The sequence below is a fragment of the Prunus mume genome, linkage group LG7 (assembly GCF_029339155.1).
Source record: "Prunus mume cultivar Tortuosa linkage group LG7, ASM2933915v1, whole genome shotgun sequence".
NCBI classification, from domain to species: Eukaryota; Viridiplantae; Streptophyta; class Magnoliopsida; order Rosales; family Rosaceae; genus Prunus; species Prunus mume.
Window position 1 is genome coordinate 17013288 of NC_142704.1, and position 15558 is coordinate 17028845.

The 15558-nt window shown below is 38.4% G+C and overlaps 2 protein-coding genes and 1 long non-coding RNA gene across 8 annotated transcripts; 1 reads left to right on the forward strand and 2 right to left on the reverse strand.

The window, feature by feature from the left end:
* Nucleotides 1–58: 58 nt before the first annotated feature.
* Nucleotides 59–3195, forward strand: LOC103337131 (heptahelical transmembrane protein ADIPOR3-like). Of its 5 annotated transcripts, none has more exons than XM_008240284.3 (4): nucleotides 59–349; nucleotides 878–1116; nucleotides 1313–1634; nucleotides 1915–3195. In XM_008240284.3, the coding sequence occupies exons 2-4, from the start codon at nucleotides 914–916 to the stop codon at nucleotides 2566–2568; spliced, it is 1179 nt and encodes a 392-aa protein (XP_008238506.2). In that variant the 5' UTR covers nucleotides 59–349; nucleotides 878–913; the 3' UTR covers nucleotides 2569–3195. The 5 variants fall into 5 exon arrangements, with proteins under 5 accessions (XP_008238506.2, XP_088911745.1, XP_088911746.1 ...); XM_089055618.1 differs by lacking the exon at nucleotides 59–349 and having other exon boundaries at nucleotides 914–1116; nucleotides 1915–2608; nucleotides 2820–3195; XM_089055619.1 differs by lacking the exon at nucleotides 878–1116 and having other exon boundaries at nucleotides 1360–1634.
* Nucleotides 3196–4234: 1039 nt separating this feature from the next.
* On the reverse strand, nucleotides 4235–5023 carry LOC103337132 (uncharacterized). Its single transcript, XR_514476.3, has 2 exons — nucleotides 4790–5023; nucleotides 4235–4624 (listed from the first exon to the last, which is right to left on the reverse strand). It is a non-coding gene; the product is annotated as an uncharacterized LOC103337132 (long non-coding RNA).
* A 2311-nt stretch (nucleotides 5024–7334) lies between these two features.
* Nucleotides 7335–14029, reverse strand: LOC103337133 (uncharacterized). 2 transcript variants are annotated; one of them, XM_008240286.3, is made up of 5 exons: nucleotides 13519–14029; nucleotides 9922–10516; nucleotides 9479–9663; nucleotides 8604–9180; nucleotides 7335–8090 (listed from the first exon to the last, which is right to left on the reverse strand). In XM_008240286.3, exons 2-5 carry the CDS (start codon nucleotides 10513–10515, stop codon nucleotides 7353–7355), a joined length of 2094 nt encoding a protein of 697 aa, XP_008238508.2. In that variant the 5' UTR covers nucleotide 10516; nucleotides 13519–14029; the 3' UTR covers nucleotides 7335–7352. The 2 variants fall into 2 exon arrangements, with proteins under 2 accessions (XP_008238508.2, XP_016651423.2); XM_016795937.2 differs by having other exon boundaries at nucleotides 9922–10576.
* Between the last annotated feature and the right edge of the window lie 1529 nt (nucleotides 14030–15558).

Here is a 15558-nt window from a genome sequence, read left to right on the forward strand (position 1 = left end):
TAAAATCAAAGAGTTACCTATATGTGATGTCGTTTCAACGCTCCCTGGTATTTAACGACAGCACCGAAAATTCATCCCACCGAGCGCTACTTGTCTTTCCCTTTCTCACCACACTGTTTTCTGCTGAATTTTCTACTTTTCTCGGGGAATTTTCTTTCCCTGGAATATTTTTTCCCAGGAAAGATAGTTTTTCCGAGAAAAAAAAAAAAAAAAAAAAGAGTATCTAGACCTGCCATTGTTTCTATCGACGCTTTTCTTTGGTAGTTTCCATAAAAGAAACCCAAATAGTAATTAAAAAAAAAAAAACTCATCTGGGTTTTGATCATGGGCGGTGATTCTCCAATATCAGGTGGTTTTCTCATCTGTCTTCTAAATCTTATGTTTTATCGTCGAATTTTGTGTTATTTAATAATCTGTTGGTCTTAATCATGATATATGAAACATCGATTACATTGTGGCCTGGATCAACTACTTTGCATATATTTTCTTGGGAAAGCTCTCAATGTGTTGAGAATTGTTCTGTTTTGTTAATAAATTTGTGATGTCTTTGAAACCTTAGTCTGGATAATTTTGTGTAATATAAAAGGTATATAGGCAACATTTAATCATATGCCGATATTAGAGCGAATTCCGAAATGATATAAGCAAGACAAGAATATGGAATGATGAAATGAACCCCTCTGGTATTTGCTCAGATTATGTGAATGTGATTGCATGTTCCCTTGTATAACTCTGTTTCTCAAAGAAATGTTTTTGTCCTTCAATGCCTATTGTATTAGCTTATGATGTCTTTCCTCAAATTTTCATGAGACATTAGTTTGTAGTCTTGTTTTTAGTATGAGGATGCTCCTCAATGCTTCTTGTTTCTGGGTTGTAGAGATGAGAGCATTAAATAATCAATTTGACTGCGAAAATGGAAACAAAGTGGTCTTCAAAGGAAGGGAAGGGAACGAGGATATGGAAGAAAGTGAAATATCAGCTTATTGAATACCATGCATTGCCTAGCTTTTTAAGGGACAACGAGTTCATTCTGGGTTATTACCGATCAGAATGGCCATTGAAGCAGGTGTTTCTAAGCATCTTCTCCATTCATAATGAGACTCTCAATGTGTGGACGTAAGTACTTTAGCTCAAAAACACATTACGTTTTTATAATCCAATGCTTATTATGTTTTTATTTTCTCTCGTTCTTATTTATTATACATCTATGCGTGCGGTCAATACTTGCGCTGTGATACATGATTGACATTATATTTGAAGCTGTGCCTCTCATAAAAATAACATTGATTGCTGAGAAATCCTTTTTTCGTAGGCATTTGATCGGGTTCTTCCTTTTCCTTTTCCTAACCATATACACAGCAACAAAAGCTCCAGACATCATGGATCTTTCTTCCTTCCAACGTTTGCCTGACATGATTAGAAAAGCTGAGTTTTACAAAATTCATCCAGAACTGGTGAATTGCCTCCCTTCACTACCCAACCTGTCTGATATTTATAGATTAAAAGATGAATTGAAGCCATCTTTGGCCTCTATGGATTTCATCTCCTCAGTTTCAGGGAATATAAGGGAACTTCTTGCCAAATGCGTGCCCGAGCGGTTCTCCCATGCCTATCAAACAGAGAATTCTGTTCTGGTATTGTCTTGCATCCTTGATAATGAAATGCAACTCTGCTTGTATGCTGTAATATCATGCAAAACTGCCATCCAGTGCTTTTCAAAATTCTTTCACCACGTTTTATCTTCCTTTTATTCATGAATATTTTACCAATCTACCTTATACACGTTATTTTCTATTAAGTTTCTCTATAGAACCCGTTCTATATACTTATGGGAACATACTATTTAATTTGAAGTCATCCTTTTGTTTCCATGTTCACAGCCTGATTCCTTTGTAATTTGTTTCATAACTGCAGCATGGAGTTACAGATGATGTGATGAACATGGTGGCCCCCCTTATGTATCGACCTATTACAAGGTGGCCCTTCTTTGTCTTCCTAGGTGGAGCCATGTTCTGCTTGCTAGCCAGCAGCACATGCCACCTCCTTGCTTGCCATTCAGCTCGCCTTTCCTACATAGTGCTTAGATGTGACTATGCAGGCATCGCTGCACTCATCACAACCTCATTTTACCCTCCTGTTTACTACTCCTTCATGTGCAACCCCTTCTTTTGCAACCTCTACTTGGGCTTCATAACAATACTAGGCATCGCCACCATTGTTTTCTCCCTCCTCCCACTTTTTCAAGGACCCAAGTTCCGTAGTTTTCGTGCTTCTCTCTATTTTGGGATGGGCGTGTCTGGTGTCGTTCCTTTAGTTCATAAACTCATAGTGTTCAGGAATCAACCAGAAGCCCTTCAGACAACCGGCCTTGAAGTGCTAATGGGGGTTCTTTATGGACTGGGGGCCTTGATTTATGCTACAAGGATACCGGAGCGGTGGAGACCAGGGAAGTTTGATATTGCTGGCCAGAGTCACCAGCTTTTCCATATCTTGGTTGTGGCGGCAGCTTACACACACTATCGCGCTGGGCTGGTGTACCTAAGATGGAGGGACTTAGAGGGTTGTTAACTTTTTAGTATTGAGACTTCGGGGCCAGAATTTGATCATAGTAAGTGGGTCTTTTCTAGCCCTTCTTCTGTATTGGGGTTGGGTTCTTTTTGTCTTTGAAAACCTTCTTTGAAAAATTGAATCAAGGTATAGCTTTACTTTTTCTCCTTGGCCATAATAAAGTTTGTAGTGTCTTTGGTCTGAAAGTTTCGACATTTTTCTTTTATTGATCAAAACCTTCCAGCTATGTAATTACAAGTGTACCTGTATAGGCTCCACCTGGTTTAGCGGGTTAGGGCAAATCCCCTCAATTTGCATCCAAGTGGCTTGCGTGAATGGACAGCCTTGAAGTAAATGGTTCAAGTTCCATTGGAGGTGACAGTGCTGACTCTAAAGGTCCCAAGCAATTCTGCTCTGTTGATCCTTCGGAATGAGTTTGAAAGAGGGAAAGGAAGAACCCAATTGTGGCCCCAAAAAGTGAACAAATTAAGGGTGAAATTGGTGACTTAAAGTCACGACTTTTGCACTTGTATTCACGAACTTCTTGTTCACCACTTTATGCAAAAAGCTCGTACTCTGTGCTTATATGTACGCACATATATATATATATATATATATATGTACATTTCTAATGTCTTCTTGCTTTTAAACCAAGTGTCTGAGATGAATATGTTCACTTCAATGTTTACTCCTTTCCGATCAAATCTTTGAGATATTTGAGGAAATTAAAATATGCTGAAGACAATGGTCATTCCTACATTTTCTATTGGTGTGTCGTTGAGTCGTGTTGGGTTAGTTGTGGCGGTTCCCTTAATTCGGTTTTTTTCTTAAATTGTACTCCAATCCAAATTAGGTTCCCTTAATTTGGTTTTTTTCTTAAATTGTACGCCTATCCAAATTAGCCTCGCCGTCAATGAATCGTTAATTCCCTTTATTATTTCAATAGATTTAGACACATAAATTAATTGATTATTATAAATATATCGTAATTTTGTAATGAGATAAAAACATATGTTTTGGTTTGTTATCTAATGTACTTTAATCATCTTGTAACCGATGTAGCACCACTAAGACTCTTATATCCCTTCTTGTACAGCTGAAGATGCACCATGCACCATCACTAAGACTCTTATATCCCTTGTGTTATAAATATATGCAAGAACTGATGATGTACCAACACTAAGACTTATATCCCTTGTCTTATAAATATATGCAAGAGGAACTGACACAGATTGAGGAATTCACTCCAAATCAGAAATTGTTTGGTCATTGAATTATATCACTGTGAAATGGCACACTTTTTTTTTTTTTTTTTTTTTTTGTTTGTCAAACAAGTGGCAGATCTTTAGTTTCAAATTTATAGTTGTTGAAATCCCTTTTTACATTTCTACCCTATTTTGGCTGTTGGTGAAAACTACTGCGTATCTCTCATTCAGATTATAGCTGTTGGTTTTGACATGTTAGTTGCAAATTTTAGAGAAGTTATTAGGCAGTTAATCATCTACTGCCTATACAAGTGGTCTGGTGTACTCCTTTTGCAGAACAGACTATTTTTCTAATAGATGATGTAGAGTAAAGGACAATCAATGAGGTGTTAATTGGATTGGCACAGGTCTCTGGTATGCTCCAAGTGTTCTTGGTTTCAAATCCCATGATACCCCGTGTGTGAGTTTCCCAGACAATAAAGTAGCCACAGGGTCAATACTTAAAATACAAGTTATAACCAATTACTATAGAATAGATGAACCCAAATTGCAGAGAATCCTAAAACCCCAAACACTTTTAGCAATCTGGCCAAAATACAAATCACACAACTGAAAAACTATTTGCTGATTTTTGCAGAGGGTTTAATTGGACAAATATTTAAAGGAGATGCCTACCTTAAGGGCTTAATTTCCTTTAAAAAAAGATTCATTGAAAGTAGGAAGGTGGTTGAAAAATCGATCAGACTGCAGGTCTTAGATTAGAGGTGCACCCATTGGAGGAGGTGGTGGGCTCTGTTGCTTCCGAAAGTTACCTGCTGGAGGAGGGGGTGGGCTTGGTCTGGTTTTCCGGCCAAATTTGCTCACCTTCAAATCTGTAGCCAAATATAAAACACATAACATAATGTATTCCTGATCCACAATTGCTAAATAAAAGTACAAATTAAAGGAAATGAGAAAGAAAAAAAATTATGGGTACAACTCAAATTCTCAAAGGGAATTCTAAATTTCGAAAACTGTTTCTGAATCGCGAACCGAACCTGCATGAATCTGAGATGGATGCATGAGCAAGATGGATGCAATGAACATAAGCAGAATGAGAAAGCGGACGAAGGAAGAGAGACCAGCCATTGATTATATAAAAACTGTCTCTTGTTTGGAACTTAGTTCTTATCCCTTGATCACAACTATGGCCCTTATGATAATTATATAGTGAGTGTGAGTGCCCAAGTTGAGTAACTTTGAACGATTTAATTAATTACAAAGCGTGTTGAGTGGGGTTAACTGGAATTAGGTCGAGATGCAAATTTTAAAGGTTAGTCCATGGACAAATGATGTTACAAGTTGACTTTAATTTCTTTTAAGGATGCCATTTAGGTATAAATATTCCTTGAAAGCACATGGATTCTTGCTTGAAAGTCTGCAAACTTAATTAAACTAGTTTCATAAGACCTTATATAGTCCTTTAATTGTTTGTACGTACTATTATAGGAAAAAAAAAATTTCTCTAGCCAGACCACACATCAAAAAAAGATGCATTATAGTTTTGGAAAATACCACGAGATGTCCCCACACTCGAAGGGTGGGATTAATCCCCGCTCGAGGTTCGGCTTGCCCCTAGCCACAAAGTGCTTCCAACCCATTGAGGCACCATGTAGCTCTCCAGCTGGAGGTGGCAGTTTGTCAACTGCACCACACCTTGTGGTTAGAAGATGCATTATATTGCCATATATCATGTTGATCGTTTTGCGAATGCAAAGTCTAGATTCACAATTTGATAATATATATTGTCTGACAACATAAGTCTGGAATGTTACCAGGTACACGAGTTTCCACTCTTAAGTTCCAATGACCTCTTAAGAAATACATATGACCCTCACAATCGCCTTCAGATGAGATAAAAATAATAAAATTAAGCAAGTAAAGTAAAATGGTGTCACGCTTGATATTGTTATTGTGAGACTTATGTTAGAGTTTGTATAGGAAAATACACTTTCACTTAGTCCCACATTGGAAGGGACTTGTTTCATTTCATGGTTTATAAGCACCAACACTTTAGAAAAACTAAATAGAGTATGAGATTAGTGGAGGTAAAGTTGGGCCTTATCTTGGTTTGGGCTTAGAATGTATATATTTGGCTAATAAAGATGAGCCTTGGAAATTCGTTTTCAGATAAACTCGTTTATGAGTAATTCTAGATAAATCATAATCACTTATGTAGATGCTTCTACATATAATCACTTTAGGGTGTTTGGCAATCGAAAGCACTTTGATGGCGTTTGACAGAAAAGTTTAGAACTGTTTCTGGGTCATAGAAGCGTTTTTTGGAGAAGTATCTACCATGAGAAGTAATTCTTCACAAAAGCACCTTTTGGTATTCTGAATAACTCCCAAATGAGCCCCTAATTAGTTTCCTTCTAGCTACTTCTCAAAGATTCAATATTTTAATAGGCACTGAAACACACATGACACTAATTTTATACTTATGATTTTTTAATTTTAAACATTACTATAAGGGCTCTACACTCAAGTTTGCAATCTCCTGCAATATTTACCCAATTCATAAAAGTATCAACAAAAATTCACAAATTATGAAAATTTGTTTTTCCAAACTTAAAAACGAACCAAAAATAAATAAATAAATAAAGGCTATTTTTGAATCGTTGAAGAATATGCGAACAAGAAAAACGTAAACATTTCATAAATTTTCTTTGACCATGGTTTTATGTAACAAACCGTCCCGAGATTTCCTTGAATTTTCAAAATTATTGCATGAATCAACCGTTTTGCCCTTTTTGTATAGGACAAGTTATAGAAATTTTCTTTGCTCCATTACATAGAAATAGCTAATTCCAGGTCCTTTGACTTGAAGCTCTAACAACTTCTCTGGCAACATCCCTAATCAGATTTCTAACCTCACCAACTTAGAGAGATTAACTCTCTCTCACAGTCTGGTCAAATCCCTGGTTGAGTTTACATTTCCTCTGCTCTTTCAGTGTGGCATACAATGACCTTCAGGGCCTTGTACCATCTAGAGGCCAGTTTGATAATTTTACCATCTCCAGCTTTGAAGGGAATCCAAGATTATGTGGCCCTCCCATTATGCATCTCTCTTGCTCTCAGCCAGAATTAGCAGCTCCTCAAAAATCTTTCAGATACAGTTGTTTTAGAAATAAATAATTTAGTGAATTTGACCCCAATCCATGAACTCCAATTCATTTTGATAGAAGACCTATGTTTAAAACTCCACGAGCTCCAATTCATTTTGATAGAAGTTCTATGTTCATTCGATTCGCAAGGGACTTATAACTCAAACGTTTAAAAGTATTTATTATGTACTTTTGCATTAATTCAAGGTCATAGGTGACCTCCAGACTGCCTGGCTATGGGGAAGCTTTTGGTATTGACTCCAAACTCTTGTATCTCGACTTGTACAAAGTCTTATAAATATATGCAATACAGATTGAGGAATTCAACAATATTTCTGCTTATTTCTACATGGCAGGATTTATGGTATTCCACGTCTCAAGTATATCCTTTTCGTGTACATCCACAAGTTCAGTTATATGCAGCATTGCACTGAAATTCCCACATAAACAGAGGTCATGATTTCATTTCTCTATGTAAACTGGGACAATGTTTCAACAGGGAGAGCTTTAGTTCCAATGACCTCCTAAAAAACATGACCCTAGCTATTGCTTTCAGTTGAGATAAAAATAATAAAACCACGTAAAACGGTGTCACACTTGATACTGGTGCTGTGAGACTCAACGAAAGCATATAGCAGAACAATAGAGGTAAACCCAGTTTTATCAAGAAATAAAGGCCTTGTGGGAGGTGAAACCATATCTCAGAAATAGATGTCAAAAAGGCCATGGTGTTAAAAGCCAAGAAAGAAACGCATGCTGCAGCGGAGTGAAATGCAAAGTTTGATACTACATTTTCTTCAGCGCTACTGTTCGTGGCTGCGGAGTTCCTTTTAAAATCATGAGGAGTTTCAGAGTAACCTTTCTGGATACCAGCAGGGGGATTGAGCACAGCTTGGAATGTGGCTGTTGCAATCAGCACAGCTACCACTAGTAGAGCGTTGCGCTTTTCATTTGGCATGCAACATTTTGAGAGGTGATTTTGTAGTATCCATTTTTCAGTCAGTGACATCTCTTTCCTCAAAGAGTCTGCAAGAGAAGATACTCTAGGAAGTGAGGAAGCTCCCAAAGCTCCATTTCGGCATAATAAATTTATCATCTCTGTATTGTTAACGACCAACGAGATGTCCAGAGCTGTTAAACCCTCCAAATTCTTGACATTTAGGTCAACCCTTTTTATTAACAACCTCACCACCTGCATAATATTAGCATGCAAAAATCTATAATTAACTTCTTGCAAAATAGTATTTGTTTTCAAAAATGAAAACATATTCTTCAGGAAAATCATACCAGAAAGGGTCTAAGATACCGGTTAGAGTATCACTTAAATAAATGTCTTCTGCAATTTGGTTCTTTCATCTATGTAAAAGAGCTAAATGCTTACTATTTTAAGTTTGTAATCAGCTCTACCATATTTTTGAAGCTTATTAGTAGAAACTAACTTCTAAGGCTACTATCCTACTATCTCTGTAATATGAAGCTTATGAGACAAAAGAATTTCTTTAAAAACGCTCTAAAAGTTGTGTTTTGTGTTGGTAATAAAAAAATTAGACGACAAGCAAGAAACAAATGAAAGAGCAAAGGGAAAAAAACTGAAAAATCAATCACATATATGTTTGCTTACAGGTTGAGTAAATTTGGGACATCTACTAACCTGAAGCAAAATATTACTCGATCACAGTTAGGGAGTGAGGGGACAAAAGCTTGCCTGGAATTGATTTCTTGCTGTTGCAATGTGCAATACAGTGTTGCCTTCAACATCAGTCCACTGCAAGACCTCATCCATATCAACATGCTGAATCCATCCCAGCAAGACTTCGAGTGCTCCGGCCTTGTCATTCTTTGCAGCAATATGCAGTGCAGTTTCCTTCTGATTCGTCAGATCAATGATAGATTCTGGGCAAGCTGCTAGAAATTCAGCCAGAAGATCCAAGTTTCCGATTTCAGCTACACAGTGCAAGAGAGTCCTACCCTCCCTTCCTTTGACTCGGACAATGTCTCTATAGGCAGACAAGACAGAAAGCACTGTCTGTGTTTTCCCATGTTTCAAAGCCAAGTGCAATGCAGAGAACCCTTCTTTGTTTTGCTTCCTTGTAAATTGTGGCTTTAATCTCATCATCTCCAGGGCAAAGTGGGTATGCCCTGCAGATGCAGCTATGTGCAAAGGAGTATGAACAAATGGAACCTGATCGATGCGCTCTAAAATACACGAATCCTCCTGTATCAATGCATAGAAGCCATCAATATCTCCCTCTTGAGCAGCCTTCATCAGCCTCTGATCCTTTCTGAGAAGTGACAAAAGTAGGCAGCTGAGAGAGTCTTATATACTGCTCTCAATTGAGAGCAACTATTTAACCAACAAATAATGAAAATCTTGAAGTACAGTATGCCAAAGCTAGAAATTAGAAATCACCTAAAGTTACTCTCAGATATTCAAAGTCCATACTGACTATTGAGGCAGTGATGCATGTTAATGAAGCTATGTATCTATGTTAGAAGTACTAAGAGCACCAATTTTTCATCAAATTGACTTCTTCAACCTTAAATAGTGTGTGCTTAGATAAAAATATAAAAAATATAAACCTCAAGTAGTGTGTGAAGCCAACATTAGGAAGTGAAGCCCCTTCCTGAGCTCCAACACGACATAGCATAGTCCTTATTCTTATGTTATCCAACAAGCTTTGGTGCTGTATGATGTCCAGGGCTGTCAAACCAGCCGAATTCTTGGCGTTTACGTCTACCTTAGAGTTTAATAAAAGCTGAACTTCCTGCATAATGGAATGAACCAATTTATTAAAAAATCATTGAGCAAGCTGCAAGCTTCAACCAAACTAAAAATTCTGAAGATTTTATAAATTATGAACAAATTATTGCCATGGTTTGACAGAATGCAGTATAGTTCCTGTAATTTTCACTCTATCAGTTCTGAAGCCCAAATTCAAACATGCAAAAGATATATCTGAAATTAACATCAACCATTGGCACATCACCTTATTTCAATGAAAAATAAAAACATGAGAACTCACCTCAGGTTGATTTCTAACTGTTGCAATGTGCAGCAAAGTGTTGCCATCATCATCCTTCCAGTTCAATATCCTTTTCTCCAGTTGATGAACCTCTTCATAGCAAGCATGTGTTAGCCATCTCACCAGCAATTCAAATGCTTCAACCTTGCCGTTCTTCAATGCAATATGCAGAGCAGTCTCATTTCGAATCGTCACATCCTCAAAGGATTTGGGGCATGCTGATAGAAACACAAGCAAGAGTTCAATATTTCCTTCTTTGGCTACACAGTGCAATGGAGTCATACCCTCCCTCCCTGACACACGAATGAGCCCTGTATCAACGTCTAGGAGACGAAGCACCATCTGGGTGTTCCCATTTTGCAGAGCCAAGTGGATGGGGCTGAACCCATCTTGGTTTGACTTCCTAGCAAATGATGGCTTCAATCTCATTGTCTCCATGGCAAACAATATATGCCCTTCAGATGCAGCTACATGTAGAGGAGTATCAACAAATGACACCCCATTAAGGTCCAAAAGTTTAGCATCCTCCTTAATTAAAGTGTACATGACGTCTATATCACCTGCTTGAGCAGCCCTCTTCAACCTCGGATCCATTCTAAAAGAACGATATTGTGACAGTCAAGCTGCTCAAGATATTGCTGTCTAATTTCTTATGCTGAAAGTAACCATATAGCATCTAAGATTTTAGAGGGACGCGTAAATTAATTTGTTGAGGATATACCTTGGACTAAGATATTACACAATAATTAACAAATATATTAACACCAAACAAAAAGAACACAAAATTTTCAGGCAAAAGGGGGAGGGAGGGAGGGTGGCAGCAAAACACAGAGAAGTTCATATAATACACAAAAGACAACTGACTCACATATTTGTGTAATTAAACACTGTATCTATATATTAGCTACCATGAAGCCAATCTGCTATGTGTAAACTTAGAAGCAACTTCATAGTATATTGCTGGGAAAACAGGAAGAGTCAACAAGTCCATTGTTGTCAAGGTAGAAGTCAACTGTAACTACAAGGACCACAAAACAAGAAACATAAGACAAAAAGAGATTTGTTTGGTGGGATGGAAGAAAATAGGCAGGGACAACTCCCTAGTTCTCTGTGGTCCACCCCATGACTGTAAGGTCTTGTAGTTCCCCTTCCCCACGTTGATTTGAATTCTTAATTTGGCATAAAATTCTTTGTTTAAGTTTTTTTTTTTTTTCTCCGTTTCCCATTACCAACTTCTTCAAGTCCCAATTATGTCAATATCTACAGCAACGTGAGCTGCAGTTTCTTTCTCAGTTCTCAGATATTCAAAGGACTTTCCAGGCAACCACATGGAAATCACTAGCCAGTAAAGGCGGCCTATTAATTGGCAACCGCCCGCATTTAAACTTGTTTAGACGCACTGTTACTTGGAGTTGGAACTGAGAAGATGTTTGGTAATTTTCTTTGGACTGCTGAAGTAGGTGTTGAGGCCCAAAAATCCAAGGGGCTAAGCCCAAATTAATCCTTAGCCCAATATGGGTAATTGGATGCAAAATAAGCTCAATCGGGGTAAAAGGAAATTTATAAGAGCCGCCAACACAAGCTACAAGCCACGAATCATGCCAAACAAGCACGTGCAGAAGAAGCCAAGGACATACCGATATTACTAAATCACGCTCACATGCTCATTCGGTGCTACTTGGCCCGACTCTAGCCTATCATGGCATAATAAAACCCCAAGCACGAGCATAGAAATTATGCGCATTCTAATACCAAGCTACGTCCACGAGCTTAAGTGGGCCCAAGCCACGAAATCAACCGGCTCGAGAAGGTTGTGGTATGGAAGGTGACAAGCAATCACGGCCCATTGAGGGTTCAAGGAACGTAGGTTTCAAAGCCACTGGGGGCTTTGGAACTCAAGCCCGTTCCTAGAACCCAAGCATATGGGTTAGCATGAGAGAGAGGAGAAAAATTGACCCATGCTCTAGGAAGACACCAAAGAACCCACCAAAATATTTAGCCCAGCCCACATCAATAGAATTAAAGGGAAAGCCTTTCCAGCAGCTTGACGAAAGCCTGCCAAACGTTAGAAGCAGCAAAGCCAGAGGACCCAATACCATATGTACAAGCCCAAACCCAAAGCAACTTACAAAAATCTGGCGTCAAGTCCTATTCCCGTTTGAATTCCAAACAATGGTCATAAGGGAGCCATGGCAAGACCAGAGGAAATCCATGGGGGTGAGGGAAGTGTCCATCGGACAAAAGGCTCCATCTCTCCCCTTTTCCTCTGTAAGCTCTGCCTTGGAGAAAACATAAGGAAAGCAGGTGGCGCCTTCCCCTCTATGGGAAAGCCCAGCTGCGTCAAACCGTTGGAACCATAAAGGGTTCCTTACCCATGCTCCTTGGGTGGGGAAATTCATCAAAATAGAGCTAGGAAGGAGCTGCCAAGGAAAAGGGAAGAAGAAAACCAGACGAAATTGGAGCTCCTAACGCCTATAAAAGGAGACTTTGGCCACCCAGAAAAAATCATCCCAACTCAACGATCCAGACCTTGACCAAGCTTTGTCAAGCAAATCTGGAATTTTCTCAAGCCACCCAAACCTCTCTTCTGTTCATCTTTCTTCTTCTTAGGATAGGGCTCGCACTGATATTTTCTCCGTAAGAAACCCACGCTGTCTTCTCTCTCTCAAATTGCTAAACTTGTGGAAGCTTAGCTCCCATGCCACATGCTCCTCAAGCTAAGCCATTAATGAAATCCTCATGCTTATTTGGGTGTTAGTGAAGTGATCCTGAGACTGTTCTTTTAAAATCTCATTAGATTTTCTAAAAACTCTCTTGGGAGCTTGTTTTTCGAACTCAGGCATTTGGGGATTTTTGCTCGTTGCCTTCTCACAAGCAGCCCAGCCCATTCGTCAAGCTGGAACAAAAACCCCTACAGTAGGATCTGAATATTTTCTATGCTGCTACTACGCAATTACCTGGATTGCATTAAGACTTTAGCATGGTTGATAGCATGAGAAACACAAGCATGAAACAAATCAAGGGGGAAACGACAGCCATATAAGTTGTAATTGAAATCATGCTGACGTGTCGTGTAGCATTGAGCTTATACTACTACTATACACTGCTAACAACTACTGTAGTAAATGAAATCAGGCTAATGGCTAATCCACCTAAAGTCATACTGCTTCACACTAACAAGAGTACTGAGAAATATATAATATCATACTTCTTGGTTCTTTTTCTTCTATACAAGCGATACTAGGGGAAAAGTAATTTGAATACAAAACCTCAGAACTAAAGATTATATCGAAAGTAGAAGTAAAAATTTAATAAGCTTAATTTCAGTAAACGATATGTATTCAATCATCCACATATACACTAGTTTTCATTTTCAGAGCAGAGCAGAAACAGAGAATGTTGCTAGCTACCTAGCTAAGACCTAGCAAACAATAAAATTAAGGGTATTCAAAAAATATGATTATTTCAATATCAAATGCTGCTTAATTATGAGAGAGAAAGCTCAGGAAAATATGTATCTACCTAAGACAAACAGAGAGACAGACAATATCCCATCTCGGTAGTGCACAGAAACTTGGTTATTAATTAAAATTCTACCTGCAAACTATAATAAGCAAGAGATGATGGATGATCAGATCATGGGAGAAAGTGAGTCAGTCGACCACAGCAAGAGTTTGATACTCTTTGTTAGCGATGGCTGCTTCCATGAGATGGTGCGGGCAAAAATCCCCGCCATTGTCTAAGAAGGACTTGACCAAATTGTTGGACCAGCCACCCAACAGAGTCACCCCTGGACGAGGCGAATCAATCAAAGACAAATCAATCGATGGCAAATTCCAGTTGGAAATATCCCAAAACAGAATATGTGGCACGGCATCATCACCGTACCCATTGTCCTTAAACATTCTCTGTATGGCCCCATATTTAGTTTCCCAAGCGCAGCTATCATAAAATCTTGAGGGTATGCAGTAGGTGAACACAAACAGCTTCTTGATCATCTGCTCTGGCTTCAAATCTTCCTTGACAGCCACTTGGAGAATGAAATCATATATCTTTTCCAAATCCATCGCCAATTAACGAATACAGGTGAGGAGGTGAGGCTAAAGAAGCTGCTTGCTGCTTGAGCCCGAGAACCATCAAAGTAAAGAGGAACCGATCACCTTTCTTCTCCATGCGGCTCTTTACTCGGTTGAGACACCAAAGCCCAAACTCACAGATGTTCTCGGCTTCCTTTACCCATGATTCCGTCAACTAACATATTGACCCAAAAAAGGGGAAAAAATCTGTTGACTAAAAATTCAACAAACCGGCACTAAACCAAATCGGATTGGTTCAAATCAGTTTCGGTGGTGCTAGTTTCACACCTTACAAAATGGGATCAAACTGGCTGTGTATTTATTTATTTATTTTTAAAATATTTTAAATTCAATGCTAAATTTTTATTCCCATTCTCAAGCCCAACTTCAAAGCACTTCTATTTTTTAGGCCCAATCATCTCTCTTTGTATGAAATTGGGTCATTTGTGAATTTTTAAACCTAAAAGTCAAAATTTTAGTTAGAATTTGTATATTAAAAAAAATTTCAAAAACATATAGAAAAACATCTGGTATAAAATCGAAAAACCTAAAACGCATCAAACCGATTTCATAAAAAATTTCCCAAAATCAAACCAATCGTACTAGTTGAAAAGTACCGATTCCAATTTCGATGTGAGTTAAAAACTGCACTGCACCACACCCACTGCTTGGGCCTAAAATTGACACACCCACCAAATAAAATTAGGCCCGAATAAAGCTGCAAAAATCAAAGAAAGATGGAAGCCCAAAACCAAGAGCCCAAAGCTCATCGAGCAAACAAGGCTAATCTGGGCCTCACAGCCCAATATAATAGGAAGAGGAGCCCAAAACAGGAACAATCCCACGTGACATCTCTGGGATAAAGAAAAGTCAGCAATGGCAACTGTCATAGAAGAAGTGATTGAAGGGTTCATGACATCAAGTTGATTATGAAAAAACTGAAGATCAAATCCCTCTTACATATATATATATATATGTATATTCAGAGATTTTTCTTCTGTCTTTACAGAGAAGGTAATTCTCCCAATGAGATAAGCAAGTTACAATCTCAGAGAAGGATAAGCAGGAAAGCAGGGAGCTGTCCAGAAAAGAAGTCAAACTAACCATCACGGGTAAAATCTCACAAGGGGCAGTTGAAATTGGGAAAGAGATTAGGTTCCTTTTCAAGAAAATCAGGGAAGTGATTGCCTATTTGAGAGCCTATCTGCCAAAACTGAAGAAATCCTATTTTCTTTCTTTCTTTCCATTAAAGAAGAAAAAGGGGGAGATATCTTTGCCACCCAATAAATAAACAGAATCACCCTACTCCAGAAAAAAAGTTTTCTATAAATACAAGAAGGAGTGAACAGGGTAAAAGGACACACAAAAATTCATCACCCGATCAAACAAAGATCCTACACAAGAAAACCGTCAAATGACAAGTTCAAAATCAACCAACAAGCCCACTTGAATTTCAAGTGAAACCAGCTCCAGATCAGAATCCACAAAATCCAGATTTAAGAAGCAAGTCATTCAAAACGAGATTTCTCTCGTTACAAATTTGGTTCAGCAAACCAAAACA